The 11862-nt window shown below is 42.6% G+C and overlaps 1 protein-coding gene across 1 annotated transcript; it reads right to left on the bottom strand.

Moving 5' to 3' along the window:
• Window positions 1-1434: 1434 nt before the first annotated feature.
• Window positions 1435-1818, bottom strand: LOC125135631 (ubiquitin-conjugating enzyme E2 D3-like). The gene has a single exon (XM_047795932.1). It carries the CDS (start codon window positions 1765-1767, stop codon window positions 1435-1437), a length of 333 nt encoding a protein of 110 aa, XP_047651888.1. The 5' UTR covers window positions 1768-1818.
• Window positions 1819-11862: the final 10044 nt, after the last annotated feature.

Genomic DNA, 11862 nt, shown 5'->3' with positions numbered 1-11862 from the left:
TGCAGGTTTGACCCCTGGCCTCACTCAGTGGGTTAAAGATCCGGCATTGCTGTGAGCTGTGGTGTAGGTTGCAGACTCAGTTTGGATCCTGCATTGCTGTGACTGTGGCGTAGGCCGGTGGCTATAGCTCCGATTTGACCCCTAGCCTGGGAACTTCCATAGGTGCAGCCCTAAAAAGACCAAAAAAAAAAAATTAAAAAAATTTAAAAATAAATAAAATAAGTAAAATAAAAAGTGGAGGAGGAGGAGGACAGGATTCCAAACAGAGGTGCTGGCTGGTGAAGTCTTGTTTGTGAAGCATTCCCCGGGGCTGGTTGGAGCTGAAGGCAGAGGAAAGCAGGGTGCCGTTCAAGGAAAAAGATTCTGGAAGGCACTAGGATGAAAAAGATCTTCAGTGGATAGAGGGTTAATAGAAATATTCTTGAAATAAATGGAAATCATTCAGACAGGGAGGGAGATAATTAGAATAGGATATGGTGTGAAAGCAGGGAGCTTTCGGGAAGAGCAAGCCAAAGGAAGTGTTGGTAGGTTCCGAGTCCTTGCCTGCTTTCAGTCTGCCCCCTGGATAAGCAGGGCTGAGAGAGACACTGATGATGACAGCCAGTGCCTTCAAGTCAGACGTTCAGGGTTTTACGCAGGACGTTTGGGCCCAGAGCTTCATGCTGGGTTCAGATGTCCACATCCAACCCCATGTGGTGATGCTGACCTGCATGATTGAAAGAAAAGTTCTCGGAGCTCCTGTCGTGGCGCAGTGGTTAATGAATCCAACTAGGAACCATGAGGTTGCGGGTTCGGTCCCTGCCCTTGCTCAGTGGGTTAAGGATCCGGCGTTGCTGTGAGCTGTGGTGTAGGTCACAGACGTGGCTCAGATCCCGCTTTGCTGTGGCTCTGGCGTAGGCTGGTGGCTATAGCTCCGATTCGACCCCTAGCCTGGGAACCTCCATATGCCATGAGAGTGGCCCAAGAAATGCCAAAAAGACAAAAAAAAAAAAAAGAAAGAAAAGTTCTCTTCATCTCACAGATTGGCGCTTTGACTTGCATTAGTACAAGCCTTCGAGCTGTTTGTTAAAATTCTACCTCAGTTCCCTAGATGTCCTACATGATTGTTCTTTAGGGGTTGGAAAGGTGAAATATTTCTAGACAGAGAATGAAGTCAGGGTCTGATAAACCTGGATTTTCGGTCTGACCTTGTTAACAACCTCTCTGAGTTTCTCTGTCTCTAACAGGGGCAACATAATACCTTTCTTTCTTTCTCTTTCTTCCTTCCTTCCTTCCTTCCTTCCTTCCTTCCTTCCTTCCTTCCTTCCTTCCTTCCTTCCTTCCTTCCTTCCTTCCTTCCTTCCTTCCTTCCTTTCTTCCTTTATTCCTTTCCTTCAACAGTAATTTAAAGTTTATTCCAGCTATAATGCAGGTTATTCTGACTTTGAGGTAGCATCACATAGCATACTTCTGAGTCCATTCTCGAGATATTCTGTTGAACTTACCTCTGTCTGTTTTATAGATCCGTGCAGTCTCCGGCACTAGGGGGTCATCTGGGTTTGGATCGCATCGCAGTGAACAGATGGATAAAAGAACTTTAGAAATAGTTAAAGCAGGAGACCACCATGATCTTAGAATATTGAGACAAATGCTGCCACTACTGTTAATATTTGGATGATAAATTCTTGTTGTAAATGCAGCCTTAGGTGGTTTGAAGGGGTAGTCTGTAGGAAAATGAATTGTCAAAAAGAATACACCACCTTGAGATGGGCTGTCATTAGGTCCCATAATTGTGGCTTACCAATGAAACATATCATCCCCAACTGGACCTGCAGAACGTTGTTCTGGGGGTCATGGGCCAAATCACTAAGTTCCTTATTCATCCATTTCAGCACCATAGCCTGTGCTTTTCGTCTGGCTTCTCACTGTGCTCAAAGGTCCGGCCAAAACTCTTGATTATCCGGGCAGCCGGAAAGGATTGTCTCTTCGTCTCACACCGGCTCTGCCAGACACAGGCGCAGAGGGGCCGGGGCCTCCCTCAAGCTTCGGCCTCGGCTTCCTCCCTGCTTGGCAGCTGGTGCCTCCCCGGCCCTGCCCATAATACCTACTTTCCAGGGGTATTGGAGGAGTCCAGGTGAGAGAGTCTAGCACAGTCCCAAGCTTATATTAGGCTCTTGATTCTTAAGCAAAGATTCTTAATTTTGATTGATTACCTAATACAAGGTAAAATGAGCAGCACTCATTTTAGGATCTATTTTATTCTATTTAGTTTTCAATACCTCTCATTGAATACCCGAAACATTAGACTATCAGTTGTTACTGTGTGAGTCCAGTTAAGAGCAGCATTTATTTTTTTTCCTTACCATTCTTTCCTTTATTTTTAATCAAATTTTACCTCTTGGAAATCTGTGGGAGGAGTTCCTATTGTGGCTCTGGGGTTAAGAGCCTGACTAGGGTCCATGAGGACACGGGTTTGATCTATGGCCTCGCTCCATGGGTTAAGGATCTGGCACTGCTGGAAGCTGTGGCATAGGTTGCAGATGTGGCTTGGATCTGGTGTTGCGGTGGCTGTGGCGTAGCTCTCAGCTGCAGCTCCGATTGGACCCCCTAGCCTGGGAACTTCCATATGTTGGAGGTGTGGCCATAAAAATTAAAAGAAAAGAAAAGAACTCTATGGGAACCATGGGCATAAACCAAAAGGTGGAATTAGGCCCGGAAATATTTTTTCCGAGTAAACTCAGAAAGTTCTCTCAGATGTGGAAACCCTGATGCTTTCATCATCTATCGCGTGGCCGCAGACGTTAATAACACTTTGCTCCCCTCTGCCGTGGTTTCTCCATTCCTCCCTCCCACTGTCACCCACATACGACATGGACGAAAGCTTCAGCCTCTCACATACCATGAGGTCCCCAGAGGGAGGCACCACCTGGCACCGAGTCACTACCCTTGAATTTAAAATACAGAGTCATTGCTTGGAAACAGGTTTTTCTGGAAGCAGGACTAATCATGCTTAGATTTAACTCCTTTCTCCACCTAACACCTAGAGCCCTCCCTACCATGAGCTACACGCTGGGTTAAGAGCTTCCATGCACATTTAATTGAATCCAAACAATTACCCCAATTGATCTCTGGGGCTGGAGAGGCTCAGGATTACCTCGTGGTCCCTCAGCTAGTAAATGGCAGAGCAGCAGCCTGGCCCAGAGCCCTCTCCAAGACAGCATTGGGGAATTATGGCGAAGGTTCCCCTTTCTGCAATATGGTGAAGAACCATCCCTCAGCCAGATCACTGTTCTCCATTATAAAACAGTTTTTTTATTTTAATTTTTTTTTTTCCTTTTTAGGGCTGCACCTGTGGCATATGGAAGTTACCAGGCTAAGCGTCGAATCAGAGCTGCAACGCTGGATCTTTAACCCACTGAGTGAGGCCAGGGCTGGAACCCGCATCCTCATGGATGCTAGTCAGGTTCTTAACCCATTGAGCCACATTGGGAACCCCTTAAAACAAGTTTTTGAAAGTGCCGGTTGCACAATACCCCTCTTCTTCACAAAGGAAGAACCCATGGGCACCAAAATCAAAATGCGGCCACATGGGGAGGTAGGAATCATACAAATCTCATTTCTATTCTGAACTGTGGGGAAGAGGATGCCCCTTCTTTCCCAGGTCCGGATTGCTATGCACACTATCTGCACAGGATAATGGACCCATCGGCTCGCTCTCCTGATGACAGCCAGCCAATCATTTCAGGCTAATCACGCCCCTCGGCCCAGCGGCCCGCATATCTCAGTCTCCCTTCCCTTCCACTGTGGGAGAAAGAAAACCAGGAGAGCAAGCCTCTGGCCTTTAAGTGTTTGCACGGATGCCTGAGTGGAGTGAGGCGGTGAGATAAGGGGCATTTCAGGCGATTTCTTCTGCTTGTGTGAATAGCACATGATTGATTTCCAAAAAAGAAATTTATTTCCCTGCAGACGTATTTTTATCATTTGCTTGAATTCCTTGATGCCTTACTCACCATATGTATAGAAGAGCCAGGTCTCCTTCAGAGAGGATGGAAGGGAAAATGGATAACACTTTAAACTGAAAAAAAAAATATATATATATATATGTGTATGTATGGAAGGCACTGCCAGATAAAATGTTCTGTGACCTATAAGCTTTGGAATGGGTCAGAGGGATTATACTAAGGCTGACATTTAGAAATGATGAGATCCGTTGGCTGCTGTGTTTGCATGTAGCAGCCAAAATACCTTTCAGAGCTAGCCTTCCGGGGAGGCGGCCATGAAGCCCTGCTGAATAGCAGGCACTTTAACCCTGGGGGTGAGAGCCAGACTTAGAGTCACTTTGCGCTGACTTTTACAGGGTGAGATGACTTTATTTAAAGGGACGTATTCAATTTAGTTAAGCTCTCAAATTTATGTACTCCTAAAAAAAAAAAAAAGAAAAAAAAGGCTTAGGAGAGGCTAATATAAATGGAAATGATTTCAGAGAGACTGATGGAAGGCAGGGAGGGCGGTGGGTGGTGGACAGGGGAGGAGTGGGTAGAGAAAGGGGAATTTGTATGCAATGAGTTTCTTGGAAGCAAGCTTTTTTTGCCTCCCTCGTGCCCCCCCCGCCCCAGGTTGCTGTGTTTAGTATTTAGATGATTTGAAACTCCTCGCTTGGGAAGCGTGAGTTCTGTGAGATGGAAACTTTGGGCAGTTTTCAGGACCCTTTTGTACTCTGGGGTAAAGTTCAGCGATACATCAACTACACTGTAAGTGCCTCCGAAGCCACCCTTGAACAGGGCAACATGTTCCATAAAGCAGTTTTCAGACCATAGTTGTTCCATGGTCATTTGCGTGGTGGAGGCTGAGCAGTGGAGTAGAGAAACATTAGTGCTGGTTGGGGAAGGTGTTTTTGCGCTTAAATGGGAGGACCAGGGAGTCTGACGCTCTGGAAATAAGTCTCCAAGCTGAGTCTCCTGAGAGGCAGACCTGACTTTGGGATGGTTTGGAAGCTGGATAATTTCCCCAGCTGGCTTCGTCCACAGTGGTTCTCTGCTTCTCGTCTCGAATTCTGCTGGCAATGGACTATTTGGGATTTCTTTCAGATTTCCCCAAGAAGGGCACTAGGGGTTGTCTAAGAGCTTGTGGCACAAGAGGCGAAGGGAGCTAAGGCTAGAAATTGCAAATGAAGCAGGTGCATTGAATAACTGAGAAGCCAGGGGTCAATATTGGTGAATATAATCTTTTCATCTAAGACTGTCTGTTTATAAAGTAGGATGATTAAAAAAAGTCTTTAACTGTAAACCTACACAGTCCAGTTCAGCTGTGTAATGTGCTGTTTAATTTGCCCCTGGCTTTGTAATTTCAAAGTAATTGTTTTGGTTCTTGGATTTTACTCAAAATTCAGGCAATTTTCAAATGCTTCAATTCTTTCTTTCTGGCTTCTACTCCCATCTTTATTGCTTTAATTTTTTTTCCTGTTTTTTTTTTTTTTGTTTGTTTGTTTTCTCCCTCAGATTGCTCTGTGGTTCAGGTTCTAGTGGACTGGCTCTCCTCTCTTGCATCTGGTTACTGTCCCTTGTGGTGGACTATTTCCTTGGTTTCTTATGGATTCCACCTTCTGCACCTTTTCTCTTTGCTGATTCTAATCTGTATCCTTCTGTGGTAATAAACCATAACTCTGATTGTAATGGCGTTTCTGAGTTCTATGAGTCCTTCCAGCAAACCATCAAAACCAAAGGTGGTCTTGGGACCTCACAATGCAGGACGGTACTCAGTTCCAACTCCACACTGTGCACAGTTCTCCCTACAGGGAATACTATCTCAACATTTAATACAAAATAGTTCTTATGTGTACAAGTCTAACTTGGAGATAATGCGGGTTCAGTTCCAGGCCATTGAATAAAGTAAATATTGCAATAAAGCTAGTCACTTGATTTTTTTTTTTGTTTCCCAGTACATATAAAAATTATGTTTCCTCTATACTTGTTCTATTAAGTATGTAATAGTATTGTTTAAAAAAACCCAATGTGCATACCTTAATTAAAAAACACCTTATTTCTGGAGTTCCTGTTGTGGCTCTGTGGAAACGAATCCGACTAGGAACGATGAGATCGTGGGTTCGATCCCTGGTCTTGCTCAGTGGGTTAAGGATACTGCATTGCAGTGAGCTGTGGGGTAGGTTGCAGATGCAGCTCGGATCTGGCATTGCTGTGGCTCTGGCGTAGGCCAGTGGCTACAGCTCCAATTCGACCCCTAACCTAGAAGCTAAGCAGGTGTGGCCCTAAGAAAAAAAAAAAGACAAAAACAGACAACAACAAAAAACCCACCTTATTTCTAAGAAATGCTAACCATTTTCTGACAACATACTGTTGCCACAAGCCTTCACTTTGTCAAGCAAATTTTGAAGTGCAACAGAGCAAAATGCAATGGAAGGAGGTATGTCTGTAAAAACCCTTTCAGCCCTTCATTCTTTCTTTCAAATTATGTTTCTTGTCTTTTTTGGTTATGGAAAGAATATTCTGATTTATTTTGTGGCTTCAAGATTCAAAGCCTTCGATTTTGAAGGCCAAGGGCAGACACAGTGTCTGTCTCTCTGTGTGGACACCCAGACTTAGCACAGGCTCTGACACAGAGCCAGACATTCACTGAACTCGGGTAAGCAGCGAACTGTCCTGAAGACATGCTTTAGACTACCCTCCTCTCTGTAGGCATATCTGTAACAGCTGAACTGTGTTTATCCCCCGCAATCTTGTTCCCTCTGGGTTTTTACTTGAAGAAAGCGGCTGTTCACTATCTTCCAAGCTATGGGAAAATAATCCGGCATCACTCAGTCTTCTCTTTTCCGTATTAAGGGATGTCACTTCTTCACAGTCTACTGTTCAGCAATGCGATCCTGTTCACCATTTCTAGGTCTCTTCGACACCCCCTATTTTACAGTCGGTAAAAAAATGACACTGAGACACTTCAGTAAGGGGCTGTCTACGGTCAAATGTCGTAAGAGTAGTATTTGAAGGGTCAAAAAATGACAAGTATGTTGGAAGCATGTGACAGAAATCTGTCTACGGTCAAATGTCATAAGAGTAGTATTTGAAGGGTCAAAAAATGACAAGTATGTTGGAAGCATGTGACAGAAATCAACTTGAGACCAGCGTAGGTAAAATAGATGATTGAATTTATTAGAAGGGCATTACAGAAATGCATGGTCTCAAAGGAAAACTGTGGAGATACACTGTTAAGCTTTGCTTAGGTGAAAAACATTTAGCAGCTCCAGATCTCGTTTCTGGCTCTCAAGAGTTTAGGGGTTTTTCTCACTAGATTTGAATCAATTAATTTGGAGGAGGATCTCTGATTGGCGGAGCGTGAGTCTCTCTTGAACCAATCAGTCTAGCTAAGGAAGCAGGACACTCTGATTGGCCAGAGTTAGATCACATGTTCCTCCCCTCGGACTATGCTTGTTTTCAGAGAGAGGGAATGTGATGGGTAATAAGGAAAACTTAGTTACTACGATTTTGACACATAGTGGATGGTTCTATTCCTACCTGTTTAGAACGAGGTTATCATTGACGTTTTTCTTCACAGTGCTGTGGTGCTAACTTAGTGAACTGTGCTTCACAATAAATTTGATCGCTTTCAAAGTTATGATTTGGCTTAGCCAGTTATTGCATATATTACATTGGTCAAGTTTGTTTTTCATCACTGTTGAATTACATTCTATTTTGTCAAATGGGCTTCTTTGACATCATCAAATACTCTTCGAAAAGACTGAAAAGAAAGAAAAAGAATTCCCCACAGTTGGCCATATAACATTTGTGAATTCTATGTGTTCGAACTAAATCCGTTCTTGTCTAAGTTGGAGAAAACTGCCTGCCATTTTCCTCAAGGACGTTTGTGGGCAGGAAACTCAGTTAACACTCCTTTTGCTTATCACATACTTGATTTATCTGAGGGTAGAGGGGGTGAGGTAGAAGCTTTGACAGGCAGTGATAGCTCAGCCAGCCAGACCCAAATACCACTGCATGAGGATAAAACCCTTACCCAAATAGACCTTCTAAATACCACTGAGAAGTGGGAAGAAACCATGCAGACAGGAATGAGGCTTCTGTCCAAGCATTACAGAACCCCTGCCACACTTCTGCAAACTCAAAGCACACATGCGTATATGTATATATCCTTTCCTCTTATTGTCGGTAACCAGAGAGCTAAGGGTTTAAGTTTAGCATCACACAGACTCAAGTGCTGACAACTTATTTTTATAGAGCAGCCTTGAGAATTCCAACAGAGGTAAACCAAAGGAGGGGATTTTATCATAAAGGAGGTGAGGGCACAGAATTTAATCCTAGCTATTGGCACTCACTGGCTTTTAGAATTTACAGCCCCCACCCTGCCCCCATGTTCAAATCTAAGCTTTTCTGATAAATGGAGAAGTAAAACCCACATTGGACAGGAGGATGGAAAGAGATACTTCGAGATTCTGTGTGTGTTGTGGGGGGTGGGGGTGGGGTGCAAATTATAAATTCTCAGGTGATGGGTTTGTGGAGCCCTGGGAAGCAGCGCTGTTGATTTCTGCGAAGTCACCACTTTTGGAGGGGAGAAGCAATCAGGCTGCATTGCTAATGTTCTGAGCATGAATTTCTAGGCTCCCTGTCAAGACCCAGTCAGTGAACTGGTTTAGGATTTTACTTGTCAACTGCAATAATAATAATAGCTCAGTTTGGCTTTAGTGGCAGCTCAGCCTTATAAGAAGGGCACTGAATCTGGAGTCAAAAATCTGGACCAAGTTCTGATGATTTTTGTTTCCGATTTGCCAGGTAACTTAAAATTCAGGCAGACTTAACTTGTCTCATCTATAAAATAATAGCCTCTTTCATAAAAATCCCTGAGAGAATTCGAGGCAGTGGCGCACAGGAAATCACTTTTAAGATGTCTCATGGATTACAAAGGCAGGTGGTCATTATTATTATGTACAGCCTTCTCCTTATCTCATAGTCCCGACTCTGATAAGAAGGCACTCTTAGCAGCAACTTCAGTTGAAACTCAGCCAGAACCTCTCACCTTTTCTTTCTCTGGGTTAAATGTCTTTTTATTTATTTACTTATATTACACCCAAAATGTTTTAGAAATACATGGGAGAGCATTTCAGAATGTGAGAATGGGAGGTCCCATTGCGGCTCAGTGGGTTAAGAACCAAAGGTATTCATGAGGATGAGGTTCAATCCCTGCCCTTGCTCAGCGGGTTAAGAATCTGGTGTCACTGTGGCTGTGGTGTAGGCTGGCAGCTGTGGCTCCAGTTCAGCCCCTAGCCTGGGAACTACCACATGCTTCAGGTGCAGCCCTAAAAACAAACAAACAAACAAAAAACAAAAAACAAAAACCCCAGAAAAACAACAAGGACGATGTGAGAATGGACAACTCCCCAGTGGAAGGAGACTGTTTGCTTGGTCTGATGGTTTTAATCAGGCATGAATTTGACAACCTCCCACCCCCAATCTGGGCCCTCTTTCCAGAGACATTTTCATCTTTACAGCTTAAGGGGTGCTACTAGCATCTAGCCGGGGATACTGCTGAACATTCTATAATTCACAGGGCACATTATAGAAAGACACATTCTATAGTGCCCTATAAAAAGAATTATCTGGCCCAAATATCCATATTACCAGGGTTAAGAAACCCTACTTTATTTGGAGGAGATACCTTCCTTCCCAGGGTTCCCTGATGGATGGGTTATTTTCAGTTGGCAAATGTTGGGAAAGGAGAACCATGTCTCTACTGCATTTTTAAATTTTCCCATTATCTCTGCTATAAAGTGCTTAGTTTTTTGCATGGTATCCTTGATCAAGTGATATAATTGACATGCATTTTTCTCTCAACTCTCATGCTTAAAAATATTACGGTTATCTAGAAGGATACACCTACGTCTTTTGCAGTGTCTTTAGAAATTTTTTTGTATCTCACATGTCTTCAAATAAGAAAGCCTTGAAAGTAAATACGCTCTCTGTCTTTCTTTTTATTTTTTTGTTATTATTAGAATGCATTTGCTTGAGCTAATCTGAGCCTTTATACAATTCACATAGAAACATGATGCCTATAGTAAGATTCATGAAATCCTTTATTGAGGAGTCTTCTTTCAGATAAAGGTCACCATTTAGATTTAATAGTAACTTCAATTTTTTAAAAATTGAAATAACTTAGACTTTACAAAATTTTCCAGTATCCCTTTGCATATCCTATATTCAGATTTACCAATTGTTGTTAACATTTTATAACATATATTTTGTCAGACTATCTCTCCTTCATTCTGTCTACACACACACTTTTTTAGTTACAGACATGGTGCTTCCTTAATCCTAAATACTTTTGTGTATATTTTCTAAAAAGAAAGACATGACTTCATAACCAAATGAGCGACAACAAATTCTGAATATTAATACTGAAACATTGCAACCATCTTATCTACAGACTATTCAGATGGTTTTGTTCCTTTACTAGTGAAATTAACTTTGGTGACTTAAAGATGACTTTTACTAGGTCTTTCTGCTGTAAGCTCCTGTTTTTACTTTTATGTTTAATAAGTATTTGGGGGGATATATGCTAAGACTTTGTAGATATTCTTTTGGGTATTAAAATTTTATTTGCCAGTTTTAACATCCATTGAATAATTTCTGCCTGAATCACTACTGTTACGATGCCAAAAGGTACTAAGCCATTTATAGTTTAGTTGTCACAAGAAGGAGCTTTGTCTTTATTTATATCAGTAAGGACTCATAGGGTCCTGTTTTATTTAATGTGTGGTATGCAGTTACTTTAATTTCTTATCTTTAATCTCAGAATGTCTCAGATTGGCTATGGGAGCCTTTTCAAGCTGACTTCTGTGTTTCATTGACGCTATGTTTTGGGTACTTCCTTTCCTCTGGACAGCTAGCTGTTCCAGGCTTATCTTTATTTCCCTAGGCCCAGACCTGGAATCAGCCACTTCTCCAAGGAGGCATGGTTCCTTTGAGTGGAAAGTAATACGTAGAAACCATGGCCTGGGCACAGGCTGTGCTTGTTTACTCCTAAATACTTTGGTGTATTTTTCCCAAGAACAAAAACTTTCAAACTCACATTGTAGTGTATATATTATTATTGTTGAGGAACAGCAGCAATGATAATTTACATTACAATGTGAACTTGAATTTCAGCTCTATCGCTGGATGAAGTTGGGAAAATTAATCAACGTATCTGTTCTCACCTCCTTCATTTGGGTAATAGAGATGTAATGATTCCTTATTCCTTTGGTTATCTTAAGAGTTAATGAAAATGTGTATAAAATACATGATATAGTGGCAGACACTAAGCTGGAGCTCAATTAATATTTGTCAATTGCATAAAGGTATGAATGTTATAGTCTCACATTCTATGAATAATTTTAATAATAATGTCCATTTTTTGGAGCCCTTGTTAACAGTGTTGGGACACTTTTTTTTTTTCTTTTTAGGCCACACCTCTGGCATATGGAAGTTCCCAGACTAGGGGCTAAAGCAGAGCTGCAGCTGCTGGCCTATGCCACAGCCACAGCAAGGCCAGATCCGAGGCACATCTTTTTTTTGTTTTGTTTTTTTGTTTTTTTGTCTTTTTGCCTTTTCTAGGGCTGCTTCCCATGGCATATGGAGGTTCCCAGGCTAGGGGTCTAATAGGAGCTGTAGCCACCAGCCTATGCCAGAACCACAGCAACGCGTGATCCGAGCTGCATCTGCAAACTACACCACAGCTCACGGTAATGCCTGGATCCTAAACCCACTGAGCAAGGGCAGGGATCGAACCCACAACCTCATGGTTCCTAGTCGGATTCGGTAACCACTGTGCAACGATGGGAACTCCATGAGACACATCTTTGATCTATACAGAAGCTTGTGGCAATGC

This window comes from Phacochoerus africanus, chromosome 9, assembly GCF_016906955.1.
Source record: "Phacochoerus africanus isolate WHEZ1 chromosome 9, ROS_Pafr_v1, whole genome shotgun sequence".
Taxonomy (NCBI): Eukaryota; Metazoa; Chordata; class Mammalia; order Artiodactyla; family Suidae; genus Phacochoerus; species Phacochoerus africanus.
Note: the sequence above shows the minus strand (reverse complement) of the source record. Positions and strands in the feature narration are given on the sequence as shown.